Source organism: Festucalex cinctus, chromosome 10 (genome assembly GCF_051991245.1).
Source record: "Festucalex cinctus isolate MCC-2025b chromosome 10, RoL_Fcin_1.0, whole genome shotgun sequence".
In the NCBI taxonomy this organism is placed as follows: Eukaryota; Metazoa; Chordata; class Actinopteri; order Syngnathiformes; family Syngnathidae; genus Festucalex; species Festucalex cinctus.
The window spans coordinates 17,875,109-17,893,647 of NC_135420.1; the positions used below are offsets into that span (position 1 = coordinate 17,875,109).

General features: G+C 32.8%; 1 protein-coding gene across 6 annotated transcripts in view; it reads right to left on the reverse strand.

Moving 5' to 3' along the window:
• The window catches only part of LOC144027399 (uncharacterized), a 103,313-nt gene that overhangs the window by 48,395 nt on the left and 36,379 nt on the right, over positions 1–18,539 (reverse strand). Inside the window, exons 3-4 of one of the 6 annotated variants that reach the window (XR_013285450.1) lie at positions 15,121–15,316; positions 7,313–7,361 (exon numbers count right to left, since the gene is read on the reverse strand). Coding sequence is in view for 1 of the 6 variants with exons in the window: in XM_077534882.1 (XP_077391008.1) it covers positions 15,121–15,316 (196 nt within the window). In the remaining 5 variants the exon portion in view is untranslated. Of the gene's footprint in view, positions 1–7,255; positions 7,362–13,339; positions 15,317–18,539 lie in introns of those variants that run through there. The other 5 variants (XR_013285449.1, XR_013285452.1, XR_013285451.1 and 2 more) reach the window with 5 other exon arrangements.

The window sequence follows — 18,539 nt, forward strand, 5'->3', positions numbered from 1 at the left end:
AAAAAAAAAAAGTCTTACTATACATGGTCGTTTAAAAAAAAAAAAAAGTCTTACTATACATGGTCGTTTTTAAAAAAAAAGCCTTGCTATACATGGTCATTTAAAAAAAAAAAAAGTCTTACTATACATGGTCATTTAAAAAGAAAAAAAAAGTCTTACTATACATGGTCGTTTAAAAAAAAAAAGTCTTACTATACATGGTCGTTTTTTTAAAAAAAGCCTTGCTATACATGGTTGTTAAAAAAAATAAAAAAATAAAAAGCCTTACTATACATGGTCATTAAAAAAAAAAAAGTCTTACTATACATGGTCGTTTAAAAAAAAAAAAAAGTCTTACTATACATGGTCGTTTTTTTTTTTAAAAAAGCCTTGCTATACATGGTCGTTTAAAAAAAAAAAAAGTCTTTTACTATATATGGTCATAAAAAAAAAAAAAAGCCTTACTATACATGGTCATTTAAAAAAAAAAAAGTCTTTTACTATATATGGTCATAAAAAAAAAAAAAGCCTTACTATACATGGTCGTTTAAAAAAAAAAAAAGTCTTACTATACATGGTCGTTTAAAAAAAAAAAGTCTTACTATATACATGGTCATTTAAAAAAAAAAAGCCTTACTATACATGGTCGTTTAAAAAAAAAAAGTCTTACTATACATGGTCGTTTTTTTTTTAAAAAAGCCTTGCTATACATGGTTGTTAAAAAAAAAAAAAAAAAAAAAAAAGCCTTACTATACATGGTCGTTTAAAAAAAAAAAAAAGTCTTACTATACATGGTCATTAAAAAAAAAAAAGTCTTACTATACATGGTCGTTTAAAAAAAAAAAAGTCTTACTATACATGGTCGTTTTTTAAAAAAAAAGCCTTGCTATACATGGTTGTTAAAAAAAAAAAAAAGTCTTACTATACATGGTCGTTTAAAAAAAAAAAAGAAAGTCTTTTACTATACATGGTCATAAAAAAAAAGCCTTACTATACATGGTCGTTTAAAAAAAAAAAAAGTCTTACTATACATGGTCATTTAAAAAAAAAAAAAACGCCTTACTATCCATGGACGTTTAAAACAACAACAACAACAACAAAAAAAAACGCCTTACTATACATGGTCATTTAAAAAAAAAACAAAAAAGTCTTACTATACATGGTCGTTTAAAAATGTTTTTTTTTTTAAATAGGCTTACTATACATGGTCATTTAAAAAAGAAAAAAGTCTTACTATACATGGTCGTTAAAAAAAAAAAAAAAAGCCTTACTATACATGGTCGTTTAAAAAAAAAAAAAAAGTCTTTTACTATATATGGTCATTAAAAAAAAAAAGCCTTACTATACATGGTCATTTAAAAAAAAAAAAAAAGTCTTACTATACATGGTCGTTTAAAAAGAAAAAAAGTCTTACTATACATGGTCGTTTAAAAAAAAAAAAAAGTCTTACTATACATGGTCGTTTTAAAAAAAAAAAGCCTTGCTATACATGGTTGTAAAAAAAAAAAAAAAGTCTTACTATACATGGTCGTTTAAAAAAAAAAAAGTCTTACTATACATGGTCGTTTAAAAAAAAAAAGCCTTACTATACATGGTCGTTTTTTTAAAAAAAAGCCTTGCAATACATGGTCGTTTAAAAAAAAAGAAGCCTTACTATACATGGTCGTTTTTAAAAAAAAAAAGCCTTGCAATACATGGCCGTTTAAAAAAAAAAAAAAGTCTTACTATACATGGTCGTTTAAAAAAAAAGAAAAAAGTCTTACTATACATGGTCGTTTAAAAAAAAAAAAAAGTCTTACTATACATGGTCATTAAAAAAAAAAAAAAAAGTCTTAATATACATGGTCATTAAAAAAAAAGTCTTACTATACATGGTCGTTTATAAAAAAAATAATAAAAAAAAAGCCTTATGAAAAAAGTCTTACTATACATGGTCGTTTTTTTAAAAAAAAGCCTTGCTATACATGGTCGTTTAAAAAAAAAAAAAAGCCTTACTATACATGGTTGTAAAAAAAAAAAAAAAAGCCTTACTATACATGGTCGTTTTTTTTTAAAAAAAGCCTTGCAATACATGGTCGTTTAAAAAAAAAAAAAAGTCTTACTATACATGGTCGTTTAAAAAAAAAGAAAAAAGTCTTACTATACATGGTCGTTTAAAAAAAAAAAAAAGTCTTACTATACATGGTCATTAAAAAAAAAAAAAAAGTCTTAATATACATGGTCATTAAAAAAAAAGTCTTACTATACATGGTCGTTTATAAAAAAAATAATAATAAAAAAAAAGCCTTATGAAAAACGTCTTACTATACATGGTCGTTTTTTTAAAAAAAAGCCTTGCTATACATGGTCGTTTAAAAAAAAAAAAAAAGCCTTACTATACATGGTCGTAAAAAAAAAAAAAAAAGCCTTACTATACATGGTCGTTAAAAAAAAAAAAAAAAAAAGCCTTACTATACATGGTCGTTTTTTTAAAAAAAAAGCCTTGCTATACATGGTCGTTTAAAAAAAGAAAAAAGTCTTACTATACATGGTCGTTAAAAAAAAAAAAAAAAGCCTTACTATACATGGTCGTTAAAAAAAAAAAAAAAAAAAAGCCTTACTATACATGGTCGTTTAAAAAAAAAAAAAGTCTTACTATACATGGTCATTAAAAAAAAAAAGTCTTACTATACATGGTCGTTTATATATAAAAAAAAAAAAAAAAATAGCCTTACTATACATGGTCGTTTAAAAAAAAAAAGTCTTACTATACATGGTCGTTTAAAAAAAAAAAAAAAAAAAAGCCTTACTATACATGGTCGTTTATATAAAAAAAAAAAAAAAAAAAAAAAAAGCCTTACTATACATGGTCGTTTAAAAAAAAAAAGTCTTACTATACATGGTCGTTTAAAAAAAAAAAAAAAAAAAAAAGCCTTACTATACATGGACGTTTGAAAAAAAAACAACAACAACAACAACAAAAAACGCCTTACTATACATGGTCGTTTAAAAAAAAAAAAAAGTCTTACTAAACATGGTCATTAAAAAAAAAAGCCTTACTATACATGGTCATTAAAAAAAGAAAAAAATCTTACTATACATGGTCGTTTTTTTAAAAAAAAAGCCTTGCTATACATGGTTGTTAAAAAAAAAAAAAGCTTTACTATACATGGTCGTTTAAAAAAAGAAAAAAGTCTTACTATACATGGTCGTTTAAAACAAAAAGCATTACAATACATGGGCGTAAAAAAAAAAAAAAAAAGTCTTACTATACATCGTCGTTTGAAAAAAAAAAAAAAACCTTAGTATACATAGACGTTTAAAAAAAAAATTGCCTTACTATACATGGACGTTAAAAAAAAAAAAAAAAAAAAAAAGCCTTACTATACATGGTCGTTTAAAAAAAAAAAAGCCTTACTATACATGGTCGTTTTTTAAAAAAAAAAGCCTTGCAATACATGGTCGTTTAAAAAAAAAAAAAAAAGTCTTACTATACATGGTCGTTTAAAAAAAAAAAAAAAAAAAGTCTTACTATACATGGTCGTTTTTTTTTTTTTTTTTTTTTTAAAGTCTTACTATACATGGTCGTTTAAAAAAAAAAAAGTCTTACTATATATGGTCGTAAAAACAAAAAAAAAAGGCTTACTATACATGGTCATTAAAAAAAAGAAAAGCCTTACTATACATGGTCGTTTGAAAAAAAAAAAAAAAGCCTTACTATACATGGTCATTAAAAAAAGAAAAAAAGTCTTACTATACATGGTCGTTTAAAAAAAAAAAAGTCTTACTATACATGGTCATTAAAAAAAAAAGTCTTACTATACATGGTCGTTTATATAAAAAAAAGAAAAAAAAAAGCCTTACTATACATGGTCGTTTAAAAAAAAAAAAAAAAGTCTTACTATACATGGTCATTAAAAAAAAAAAGCCTTACTACACATGGACGTTTAAAAAACAACAACAACAACAACAACAACAACAAAAAACGCCTTACTATACATGGTCATTAAAAAAAAAAAAAAAAGTCTTACTATACATGGTCGTTTATAAAAAAAAAACAAAAAAAAAGCCTTACTATACATGGACGTTTAAAAAAACAACAACAACAACAACAACAACAACAACAACAACAACAACAAAACGCCTTACTCGACATGGTCATTTAAAAAAAAAAAAAAAAAAAGTCTTACTAAACATGGTCCTTAAAAAAAAAAAAAAAAAAAAAGCCTTACTATACATGGTCGTTTAAAAAAAAAGAAAGCCTTACTATATATGGTCGTTAAAAAAAAAAAAATCTTACTATACATGGTATTTAAAAAAACAAAAAACGCCTTACTATACATGGACGTTTAACAAAAAACAAAAAAAACAAACAAACAAAAAAAAAGTCGTACTATACATGGACGTTTAAAAAATAAACTAAAAACACCTTACTATACATGGTATTAAAAAAAAAATAAAAAAATAAAAAATAAAAAACGTCTTACTATATATGGTTGTTTATAAAAAAAATAAATAAAAAAAAGCCTTACTATACATGTTTGCTTAAAAAAAAAAATGCCTTACTATATACATGGTCGTTTAAAAAAAAAAAAAAAAAAAAAAGCCTTACTGTACATGGTCGTTTAAAAAAAAAAAAAGTCTTACTATACATGGTCGTTTAAAAAAAAAAAAGTCTTACTATACATGGTCATTAAAAAAAAAAAGTCTTACTATACATGGTCGTTTATATAAAAAAAAAAAAAAAAAAAACCCTTACTATACATGGTCATTAAAAAAAAAAAAAGTCTTACTATACATGGTCGTTTTAAAAAAAAAAAGCCTTACTATACATGGTCATTAAAAAAAAAAAAAGTCTTACTATACATGGTCATTTATAAAAAAAAAAAAAAAAAAAACCTTACTATACATGGTCGTTTAAAAAAAGAAAAAAGTCTTACTATACATGGTCGTTTTTAAAAAAAAAGCCTTGCTATACATGGTTGTTTAAAAAAAAAAAAAAAAAAAAAAGCCTTACTATACATGGTCGTTTAAAAAAAAATAAAAAAGTCTTACTATACATGGTCATTAAAAAAAAAAAGCCTTACTATACATGGACGTTTAAAAAACAACAACAACAACAACAACAACAAAACGCCTTACTCGACATGGTCATTTAAAAAAAAAAAAAAAAAAAGTCTTACTAAACATGGTCCTTAAAAAAAAAAAAAAAAAAAAAGCCTTACTATACATGGTCGTTTAAAAAAAAAGAAAGCCTTACTATATATGGTCGTTAAAAAAAAAAAAATCTTACTATACATGGTATTTAAAAAAACAAAAAACGCCTTACTATACATGGACGTTTAACAAAAAACAAAAAAAACAAACAAAAAAAAAAAAAGTCGTACTATACATGGACGTTTAAAAAATAAACTAAAAACACCTTACTATACATGGTATTAAAAAAAAAATAAAAAAATAAAAAATAAAAAACGTCTTACTATATATGGTTGTTTATAAAAAAAATAAATTAAAAAAAGCCTTACTATACATGTTTGCTTAAAAAAAAAATGCCTTACTATATACATGGTCGTTTAAAAAAAAAAAAAAAAAAAAAAGCCTTACTGTACATGGTCGTTTAAAAAAAAAAAAAGTCTTACTATACATGGTCGTTTAAAAAAAAAAAAGTCTTACTATACATGGTCATTAAAAAAAAAAAGTCTTACTATACATGGTCGTTTATATAAAAAAAAAAAAAAAAAAAAAGCCTTACTATACATGGTCATTAAAAAAAAAAAAAGTCTTACTATACATGGTCGTTTTAAAAAAAAAAAGCCTTACTATACATGGTCATTAAAAAAAAAAAAAGTCTTACTATACATGGTCATTTATAAAAAAAAAAAAAAAAAAAACCTTACTATACATGGTCGTTTAAAAAAAGAAAAAAGTCTTACTATACATGGTCGTTTTTAAAAAAAAAGCCTTGCTATACATGGTTGTTTAAAAAAAAAAAAAAAAAAAAAAAAAGCCTTACTATACATGGTCGTTTAAAAAAAAATAAAAAAGTCTTACTATACATGGTCATTAAAAAAAAAAAGCCTTACTATACATGGACGTTTAAAAAACAACAACAACAACAACAACAACAACAACAACAAAACGCCTTACTATACATGGTCATTAAAAAAAAAAAAAAGTCTTACTATACATGGTCGTTTATAAAAAAAAAACAAAAAAAAAAGCCTTACTATACATGGTCGTTTAAAAAAAGGAAAAAGTCTTACTATACATGGTCGTTTTTTTAAAAAAAAGCCTTGCTATACATGGTTGTTTAAAAAAAAAAAAAAAAAAAAAGCCTTACTATACATGGTCGTTTAAAAAAAAAAAAAGTCTTACTATACATGGACGTTTAAAAAAACAACAACAACAACAACAACAAAAAAACGCATTACTAGACATGGTCATTTAAAAAAAAAAAAAAAAAAAGTCTTACTAAACATGGTCCTTAAAAAAAAAAAAAAAAAAAAAAGCCTTACTATACATGGTCGTTTAAAAAAAAAGAAAGCCTTACTATATATGGTCGTTAAAAAAAAAAAAATCTTACTATACATGGTATTTAAAAAACCAAAAAACGCCTTACTATACATGGACGTTTAACAAAAAACAAAAAAAACAAACAAACAAAAAAAAGTCTTACTATACATGGACGTTTAAAAAATAAACTAAAAACACCTTACTATACATGGTATTAAAAAAAAAATAAAAAAATAAAAAATAAAAAACGTCTTACTATATATGGTTGTTTATAAAAAAATAAAAAAAAAAAAGCCTTACTATACATGTTTGCTTAAAAAAAAAAAAGCCTTACTATATACATGGTCGTTTAAAAAAAAAAAAAAGGTCTTTCATTTATTAAAAAAAAAAATAAAATAGACACCTTCTAATACATAGTCATCTCTTTTAAAAATGCTTTACTATACATGGTCATTAAAAAAAAACCAAAAAAAAAACCTTACTATATCTTTAAAAAAAGGCCTGGTCATATTAAAAAAAACAAACAAACAAAAACATGGTATTTAAAAAAAAAAAAAAGCCGTATTCATAACCCCCCCCCCACTAAACGTAAAATGCTTGAACTGTCCAGTCCCATCCAATCACTTCACGTGAAAAGTGACGAGAATTATTTTCATGCAGCTTCTTCAAGAAGTTACACGTAACATCCAGTAGAGGGAAGTGTTGTCTAACAAATAACATCCTTGCTGTACAAACACAAATAGCTGCAGGAATTACCCATGCATGTCAAACAACTATTGTTAACTATTGTTTAATATGAGTGTATCTAAGGCGGCATGTTTATCAAGTGTTGAAGTACAACCTCCAATCAGCACTCATTTCCTGGTGTATTTCTCCTTCATGTGGATTTTCTGCAAAAAGTATATAAAAAGAAGCAGTTCAATGAGCCACAGAACTGCAGTGGGCAAGCTAACTTCATTTTGCTTATTTTGCAGGATGCCGATTTCAAGTTTTATGGGTGCAATAAAACCCCCAAGATTTATATCCGTTGTGATTTATATAACAAGGATTACTTCACTTGCTCCTTTTTTTTTTTTAAACGGAAATTGTGATTTTCATCAGGTTTTAGTTTGTTCTAATGTTAAATATATCAACACTGTATTTCATTAAGGATGACAAATTATGTTCACCAAAGCTAAAGTCTATTCTGAGTCCTCTATCAATCTGTGAATCGCACATTCTGAGATCTGTCATGACTGTCATGTTTATGGTAACTGTAAATGCATTTGCAAAGGGGCTACCTCATTATAATAAAAGAAAGAGAAAGATGAAGAGTAAGCGTAACAGAATAGAAACCTGAAGTATAACACTATCATACTTGTATATTTACGAAGTCGATACAGATAAATTTGCTATCGAACAGCCCTTGGAAAAATTAAATGAAATTAACAATCTAGGAATCCATATAAATTATTGATATCTTATTTTATTGGATTATATATTTTCATCGTTCCATGACAATAACCCAAAAATAATAAAATGAAATGATTGTAAATGCAATGAGGTGGATTACGTTAAAAATGCTTTGCCTGTTAATAACAATAAAACAGATTATAGTCTTTTTTTTTTAATTTCTTCCAAAGAAAGCAACAGGTAAAAGTTAGCTGTTTTTTTGTTTTTAAGTATATAATAATAATAATAATAATAATAATAATAATAATAATAATAATAATAATAATAATGAAAGTGCTATATTCTGTAATATAACTGTTAATTATTTTTTTTATTAAGTAATTATTTAAGTAAGTGTAAAGTTCATTTAAATTGCTAATTTAACAGAGGGACTCAAAGTGTTTCACATAAAAATACTAGTCATACATATATCAAATTCACAAAAAAAACATTTTTACATTTTATAGTTGTACAATAAAAAAAAAAAAAAGAAAACAAAACCTTATCAAATTAAATACAGGTAAAAACAACTCAAAATCAGTGCAGCCTTTCTGGAATTCCTGTCTAAACAAATGAGTTAAAGTTCTTTTTAAAGTTAGATTGGAACGAAAATTGTGCATACAGTATGTTGAAAAAGCAAGCTCAAAAGAGCCCACTGCTAGCCAATTGCATCCAAAAGATAAATGATTTCATAAGTCAGGCACTGGGCAGCCGTCACAATGCACTCTGACCTCTGCTGGCCCACTTGAGCCGAAAGTAAGAGTGAAAAAAGACAGAAAGCTGGCACACATGGCAGCCGTGAATGCGCAAGCACACGTCCACTGATGAAGAATTAGAGCGGGGACAGATAAATAGCCACAGGCTGTCGGAGCAGCGCGGGCCGAGCGAGAGAAATCCATTTGGATTATGACTCCATACATAAAACCCATTTTCATTTTCACAGCCGCAGTTTGCTTTACGGTCGGAATAACAAATAGATAGCGGGTCAAAAGAAAACAATGACTGAATTTAGAGTCTTGGCTTTGGCGTCTCACTTAAAGGCAGGCAGGCAGCGCATGAATAGAAATGAAACAGGTCGCTGTCGTCACGTGACAACCCGCCTGTTGGAATAGGATCGCTTCAGGGGCCGGAAAGTCTCCAACGGACTAATTAACAGATGAATTCGTTCACTTCCTTCCTTCCACACCAGCACACATATTGCCCACAAATACTGATAAATGAACGGTAATCTTCACAAATGAAAACATCCATTTATCACGGCAAGTCCTGTTTTTCGAGACCCATTTTGCCCCTTCAAATCAGACCTCTGTTGTAGTACCAAGACTGACCTGTAAGAGGCGGCATGGTACCACAGGGCTTCCATACAGGCGGGAAAGGAAAACGAAGTAGACAAGATGACAGCGTGCCTTTTTTCTTCTGAGCAAATCAAGGTGGAAAACACAAGATAATCTTAAACTATAATCTTTTAGAAACATCCAATAATGAATTTGGACAAAAGGGGGAGAACTACTTAAGCCTTAGTTCTGAATGGCTCCAGTAAATAAATACGTTTGAGAGTGAAGATCAAAGGTTAGAGTAAGGTCGAGTCACACGTGTTATAAAGGTCACCGAGACGTACATTAGAGTTACTTCAGTGTGCCTTTGATGAATATGCAGTGTTTGTGTGAGTGTGAGCAGTCAGGTGAGGAGTATTAAATGGGGTCTCCTCGCTGTAAGCGTTAATAACAAAACACCCTTGGATGGTATTGATTGGCCAATCTCATTCCCATCTGTCCTTGGAAGGCTCCCTTCATCATTCTGGTCCAGGAGCGCCCTTCACCCGAGCGCTTCCTCCCCCAGCAAAGCCTCTCTTTAACCGCCACCCATCATCGCCCCCTCGCTGTCAGCCCCTCGCCATCATATGTTAATACAGCCCCTTGTCATCAATGTGAATCATCGCCGCAGCGATTGCCGAGTTCTACTGAGGTCAGGAAAAGTTGGCCAAGGTCAACGAGAAGGCACTTTCATTTCCTCTTGCATCCACATTTAATTGTCTTTAAAAAATAAAATAAAATCTGTGAAGGTATATGCTTCACATGAGTCTTATGAAATAATACACGTCATGCTGTGCCCACGCAGCGTGAGCACACTTCATCATAGGTGGCCATTTGCATAAGGTCAAAAAGGAGGACATATTTAAAAAAATTAATACATCAGACTTGCGGTGTATTTTCATCAACAATAAAGTTTTGCATGGTTTGTAGATCATGTTTGTGTAACTAAATTGTAAAAAATATCAATAGAGTCAAACTTCTTTTGACAATGTATTTTACAGTACTATGTTTTCAAACCACTAAGCAGTGACATGACTAACAGTGCAACGTGTCACAAAACATAACTTATTTTGAAAAGCAAATAAGGAAAAAATATCTTCAATGATGGCACACTTGCTGCTCCTCTCTTGCTTTTATGTTCCTCCGTCCCCACGTGACGTTCTCTGGCTGATTTGCCCTGACCACGTCCACATCACACCGGCAAAGCGTGCAGAAACCGTGAAACGAGTGCTTGACTGCTTTCGGCCAGGAAATTGTGCTCTTTCGTCCATTCAATATTAAAAGAAGCCCAGCGTTTTGGCACTGTAAAGTATGCCATTCAGCTAGTGATGGCCTTGAACAAGACAACAATGCCAAAACAACACATTATAAATGCTAATAATCATCAGTCAACTTAAACAAAGTCAAACAATGAAATGAGTTATTATTGAAAGCCTTTCATTTGCCATTCTCCTCATATGCACTTTCAGAATATGCTTCGTTGCCAAATCATCTCGTTTCCTTTCTATTCAACTGTTTGCACTCAAACTAAAAATAAGCAAAACAGCAGTGAATAACATTAACTTGCCAGGCGATGTGCTACTTATCCTGCTCCTAATCATGCCGCTGCATGCCGGTAATGACTTTTCTGTATTTATGTAATGATCATTGGGTGAGCACCAAAAGTCGTCTGATTCATTTCTTGCAAGAGAAAATGAGTGCGGGATACAAAGTAACATGATGGTTGATGTCATATTTCTCAACTTTAAGCCTATGTTTTTTGAGAATTTTTATTTTTATTTTTAAGCTATATGTGTCCACTACAGAGGACTTTTTTTTTTTTTTTTTTTAACCTAAATGCTAGGCTCAAATACAGTTAAAATAATTCAAACAATACTTTAATGTGTTCTTCAGAGTCTTATAGAAAATGCTAACAACATTTAAAGCCTAAATTTGTTCAATAAAAAGCGTTATACACTTTTCCTCTTCCCTAAAAAGTGCTTGCACTGAGGGAAGCCATTTTCTTTTATGATGCAAACAAAGGTAGCAAAGCCCCACCCCTACACATTTGGTATCGTTGGAAAGCTCTGAATGTCCTCTATAGAGCACAAAGGGAGTTAATCCAATCGTATGCACTGGGTGGGAGATATTCAGGTTTAAAAAGGTCCACTACAGAGGACAAATTTGAATTGCTGGTAGTCAGGAGGATACATAAAAAAAACTAAAACTAGCAATAAAACTAATAAAAATCAAACAAAAATGAAGCTTTTATGAACAAATAAAGACTAATTAAATCTAACAGACCTGCTCTAAATAACAAAGAACAAACCGAATTTAACAAACAAAAGCCAAAATGAAATAAAAAATAACTACTTGCATAATGAGAAGTCCAAAACTGAGTTGTCCATGCTGAAACATGTTTTGGCTCATTTGTAGAGGAACAGAAAAGTGCTCTTAACAGTGACATGGTGTCAACATGAAAATGTTCCTGGCCACAAGCCACATCGCACCCTTCACCTCGTCCTCCGGTCTCGCTTCGGTTCCTCCTCCCACGCCGTTTTCTGTTGTTCTCACCCTTTTCACGCCACCGCCATCTCTTCCTTCATCTTTTCCTGCTGCCATTTTTCCTCATCTCTCAGCGCTTCTAGCCTCCTTCCCTCCTCTTCAAGAGTCATCAAATGAAGATTAAAGAGCCTTCACTCACTCATTCACTCACATACACACCCGCGCTCCCTCAGGAAACCTTCACACAATTATGTCTAGAATGGGATTCATTCTCAGCCTTCAACAACTCATTAACTGCATATTGCAAATTGTATGTTTCAGCAGAAAGCATTGATGAGGAACACTGTGGGAACGGCGAGCTTCGGGGGAGGCCAGAGTGAGTCGAATGCGTGCCAACACTTCATTTGCATTTCATATATCATATATGTATGTATATTCAGTATACTTGGAATTAGGGGAGGGGGGTTGGTTAAGGCACATATTACCATACAGTAACTCCAGGTCAAAATTACAGGTCACTTTTTTTATTTGCACTCAGCATTGCTGCACAAAAAAATAATGACATGATATGTTTTATGCAGTCGGTGGCTACACGCTGTACAAGTTTGCGAGTCAAACAACACAATGTGACGTTGGGTAATTTGGCATTACTATACTGGATGCACACACTGATTATAGTATATTTCGACAAACAATGAAGTGCACTTTTGAGTGACAACCTCATCTATCAATTTAGCGTCAAGGCGAGATATGTTGTTTTCACCTGTTCTTTAATATTTCATGTGCTTTTTACAAGCGCCATTGAGATGGCATAGACAATATTGCTTATGGAACAATAAATAAAAATAACCAGTAATGATTTCAGTTGATAGCACAACACCATGAGTGTCTATATAGTTTGAACACGTGATTCTCGGCTGCCATTTTGTTTTGAAGCGGCCATTTCGCAGCACTGTGGTTCCCCCATTACATATCGATGTCAGGGGTGGAGGGTGTGGCCTCGGGGAACAAGTTTTCATTTATTTATTTAATTATTATTATTTTTTTGCCATATCAGAATAAAGTGCAATTGCACATCCAATACAGTAGGTGGCAGTGGCACTCTCATTGTCAGAGAGTGCACAAGGAGTATTAGCACCTCTGCAGAGCAATTTATAGCAATTTGAAATGACACTATTAAATGCATTTATAGTTGTAACGGAGAGTTATTTGATTGTTTTTTTTTTTTTTTTTTTTTTAAATAACAAAAAATAAATAAATAAATGAGAAGCACTGTGCTCAAGTGAAATAGGTATGCAGATGTGATTGTTTTGTGTAACTTAAAGAGGAATCAATATGTTATGTGACCTCACTAGTCTAAACATTACATTCTGATTAATATTACATTTTAAGTATATGAGTTATGAAGCAAAATCCAGCCATTTTTTTTTTTATCCATCTGAGGGGTCGGCCATTTCGCCATGTCAACTGAAGATGACATCATAGTTTCTCAGGGCTCAGGCGACCAATCACAGCTCACCTTTTTTCTGAAGCTGAGCTGTGATTGGTTGTTACCTGAGACCTGAGCAACTATGATGTCATTTTCACTCAACAGCAAGTGGCAAAATGGCTGCCTTCTGATTTTGATCAAAACTGCTGGGTTTTGCTACTTAACTCATATTCCACTAACGCAATATTAACCAAAATACCGTATTTAGATTAGTGAGGCTGCATAGAACATTGTCAATTTTTTGGGGGGGAGGGTTGATTTCCCTTTAAGAGTGTGTGGGAGGAGTTAAACTCCATAAAAAAACGATTTTTTCAATATCACCAATTGTGGGTGGGTCTAGAACTCATCTTCCACGATCAACGTCTGCTCACCGCATGTTCCGTTTGGCCATTTCCATCTGTCCTGCTGGAGATTTTGTCTGATTGCTACCAAATTTGAAGCTTTTATACAAGCCTGATGGGCGACATTAAATGTGAAAAATGTGAGCTTTCATCACGGCGCCGACGTTTGATGACTGGCCGTAAAACATGAAAACTCCAATAAGCAGCTCCGCAAACGTCTTGCGCGTGATGAAAGTCTCGCCCCGAGGAGATTCATAGACGCTCCCGCTACTTTCAGAAATGTATGTATGTAATAACTCCGCTCCTGACACTCGCTTTCCTTCAAACTCTGTACAGTTGCACAATGTATGCTGCACAACTAGCGGTAGATCTCTTGGGATCACCGAGGGATGATAAAAAAATATAACGGCTCCTCTTAAGGCTTGTATTTATTGTTGGGCTTATCAGTGCGATGGAAAGATACTGAGAATGTGTGTATGCTGCATCCACACACATGCTTACATGGTGCGGAATGAGTCAGAGTCTAAAATTAGCATCTCCTTTCCAAGGGCTGTTTTAATTGAAGATGTGGCATGGGATAGGTTAACAGCGTAGTTAGCACAGTCTGATGGAGCAGGAAGAGGGAGAGAACGTTCATCCCGCGGCAGGTCAAACGGTGAATGTTGCTCAGCTCCGAGGGGAGCAACACTTTAGTGTGAGCGTTACTTTTCACCTGCAACGCCCACTCCGCGTGTGTTCTTAGCGTCAACATGTAAGGATTCATTTCGTCTTTGTTGCTTTGTCATTTTTTATTTTAATTAAATCAATCTCTGGCATACCATACATCCCATTATAACAATACACCCTAATTTATTGAGTATAATACGCACTCGGATATACAGTAACACCCTCAAAATGGCGCTCTCACAGGTGGATTTTCCTATCTGGAGAGGCTAGCATTTGAGAGAGCTAGCGGCAGGAGCTAGCAGCAATAGCTAATTTCCGTCGCGACTCCGAACAGTGATGCAAAAAGTTTCCGGTGCGAAATATTTGAAGGTAGCCAGTTGGTGACCATGTTGTGATGGGAAAATAAGCAGAATGCCGCAGATAAAAATGCTGATTACAATGCTGGATTAAAGTACACCTTTTTCACAATCTCTTTGTTTTTTTTGTTTTTTTTTTCCTTGTGCTTATGTATAGTACGCATCATCAATTATCAATTAAATTCTCATTAAAAAAGAAAACAATAATAACAGTGTGAAACCGTTAATAAAAGAAAATTCCAGAGCACAAGCAATACTAGAAAATAGATGGATGGGCGTTCTACCTTAGTGGTGATCTTTTTTTTTCCTGGTGCATAATTGAAGCACAAATCCAACTTTACAGGAGTGATCAATTTTGCTCTTTTTCTGGGTGGATCTTTAAATGAAATTGAATGGGGGAAAAAGCCAATACGGTGGCGAGGAAGAAAAGGACGTAAAGTGGGTCAAGGCAGGAGTATGGGTGGGGGTTATGAAGGGGCGGCGAGGCCTGTAGAAACATTATTGATGCAGCCTTCCACCCCCCCACCCATTTGACCAGCAATTACACCTCTCCAAATGATGATCCATACCAGCAGAGGCAACTTGACCGCGGATTGGGGATGGATTGAACTCTGTCTCCTCCTCTCCCATCTCTTTCTGCCGCGCTCGCCGCCTCTCGCCCCCGTGCTGGCCGATGGAGACGGATGGCACCGGGCCACTGGCCTCGGCCCCCTGCAGATTGATTATTGATCAGCGGGACAGTGATGGATTGAGGGCTGGAGAGGGCTGTGGGTGGAGGCAGAGGTGCAGAAGTGAGAGGATTTCAAGGAATTGATGTTGTAAAAAGTGGGCTTGAATGATGACACTGTGGCGACAGGAGGTGGGCGCCGCTAAACTGCCACCTCAAGAGGGAGCTATTGACCTAACTGCCAGAGTTGAAGCCAATGAGTTTTCACTTTTGAATTTCATTCCTCCAGCTAATAATGCATTACAGTAGTTGTAGTGGAGATGTGAGCAGTCATCAGAGTCTAAAAAATGTTTTTATTATTGTCTCCTTATCAGCTGTGAGTGTGTTTGTGAGGTAGAAGTTTGCTGATGTGTCGAATGAAGCTGCCGGCAGACACATGAAGATTGCTATCATTCAGCAATATCAGGGAAGCTCCGGAGAGTCACCGCTGCAACTACACAAGAGCCAAGAGGTTAAACTGCAATCTCCACACTCTTATTTTCGAGCCCACTCTTCTTTTGTTTTTATTTATTTATTTGTTACCTCTCATCTTCTTTGTGTGGATTTGCGTGTGCATGTGTGTGTTTACTCCCTTTGCACTCCACTGCGTGAATATCAGCGCACATGATAAAGGAACAGAAGGAGCCCGTTGGCTGCTACGCATGAGTGTGCTGGAAGCAGATACTGCAGGAAATAAATGACATGCAGGCAGCTTCCCAGCACAGAGCGTACGCTGGGCGCCATCCCTGCCTGGGTGTCCTACCAAAGTCATTAGTTAGCCATAATGACTGTATTCTGCTTTTCAGTTAATTATCATCAACAATTTGTTATGAAGATGCCTTCAGTTCATTTCAACTCGCCTCTCGGGATGCTTCCATATGTTCTCAGATATACAGTATACGACACACCTCACCCCCCCCAGGCAGAGTGGGTGTAGTGTCCCCGGAGGGTGCCACCTCAGCGAATCGCAAAGAGAGGAAGGACTCAAGTTCTGGACACCCAAAGTTTGCCGTTGGATAAATTAGTACCAAACTAAAACTAATAAATCATACAAATATGATTCTGTTTCATGCCAAAATTGAAAATTGCTTCATCAAGAAGTAGTTCTATAGCTCAATAGCTTGCTTTCCTTTCTCATTTGTGTAAAATTTGTCACATACTTTTCCTGCAACTCCATACACATATAGTAGCTAGTAGCCTTGAGATGCAAGTTTAATTTGCTCTGTCAGCACGCTTGTAACTCAAAACAATTGTATTTCAAATGAATGTAAATGTCATTAATCCATTTCGGCCTTACCTCCCCCCTAACAATTTACAGTAATAAGGAAAAATGGAATTCTATAACAATATACTTTATAACAACATAGAATATTAATATAATTAAGCAGAATGTAAATAATTTAAACAGTATATGCATCAAGCTCCTTTTAGTGTGCCTGTCCTGGCCACCAGGAGGCAGTACTGTCAAGCAGACACAAATAAGAAGAATAATCTTCTTCTAGTTCTACAACTTTTAATAATATTAATAATTTTTCATAGGGGGTAAAAAAAAATGCCCGTGAGCGTTGTTTTGTATTATTTATGTTTAAATATCCTCATTGCTTTAAAACAGCAACTGTCAGTGCTAACCATTAGCATGTCAATGGTATTTTGTATTATATGCAGCGCTGTCAAAGTTAAAGCGTTAACTCATTGATTAATCAAAAAAATATCGCATTAATCATGTATTAACGTACATTAATTACACTATTAATTTTGACCGCAGATGATCCTTTAGCTTGATTTTTTTGAGCAATCAACATAACTACACGCATTAAAGTAAAGCATTAAATAGATGTTTGCATATGACATTCAGAATATTTATTCATGTCAAAATATTGGCATATTTTTTTTTCCATTTTAAATTTATGCAAGTAATTAACTGATTAGAAAAAGAGGAGGATGAGCGTGTGCAGTGGATCAAAAAATATTGAAGACATCCTCAACATTAAATGTCGAAAGAATTCATATGTAACAGGTTCTCTTCAAATTTGGCGGGAAAAAAGGTTTGATAAAAAGCCTTTTTAATTCAGTGATTAATCGTGATTAATCAAAATTCTGATTAATTTCATAAAAAAATGCAATCGTTTGACAGTTCTAATTACATGTTAGCATTTAGCTAGCGGGCTGATCTTCTGGCAACAGTGTTTGGTTGGTTAAAAAACACAACGTGTAATTTTCCTGTTTTAATGTTTACTTTGAGAGAAAACTTCAAATGGGAGTGACAATTAACAGCCTCGTTTTTGATGAAATGTTTACTATTTTCCCAAATGCTGCTTATTGTAAAACGAGTTCAGTTGTGTTCACTGTCATCATACAGAACTAGAAGCAAGTTTAAAAAAACAAAAAACAAACGGTTTGTATCTTAAAACAACAACAACAACAACAACAACAACAACAACAACAAACTATGTTGGGTTACTTATAAGGCACCATTGTACATAATGTAAATGCGCTCAAATACAGTAAGCATTGGATTATTATAATATCCAATGTACATGCCCCATACAACTAGCTGGTCAAGCAGCTCTTGACTCTTTTGCAATTACATCCATTAAAAAGATTCCCAATGAGAAGCATGAGAAACTGTACAGTAGATGACCACAGTCAATTAATTTATTATTTCCCCAGTAACATACAACCGCACATTAGCATTTGTGAAATATTTTCACCGGCACAGGCACATCAATGAAGATGCATAAACAACACACAAATATATGCAGACAAATAAGTTTGCCGGCCGGTGGAGAAAAAGTTGCACAAGCCTCAGATCACAGCTGGGGGTATGTGTTGCTTCTCACCGCACTCCAAGATGGATGGAGGGAAATTGTGCAAATTAGGTGAAGAGAAGAAGAGGGTGAGCAGAATTCAAGTACAAAGTATGCGTGAAACATGCTCAAGGTCTCCTGATCTTTCAAACAGGGCGGCCAGCTGTGCGCTGACTTGGCTTACACGCACGCGGACACACTTTGGATATTGTTGCAGACATCTTCGGTTTAAATAGATAGTTTGCAGAATTATTTATTTATTTATTTATTTATACAGAAAATTACGATGTTGGTGTAACTCTCCCATGGAATATAATCTGTATTTTCCACTGGACAATTGGTAATTTATTTTGATACCAGAGTTTAAGAGTTAAGAGAACCTTTCAACTTTCAACATGGCGGAGAGTGCCACAGGATTCGTGAATGGCAAGAAATATTAACACTTGTAAGGGTGTTGTCTTCCGCGAGCAGGTTG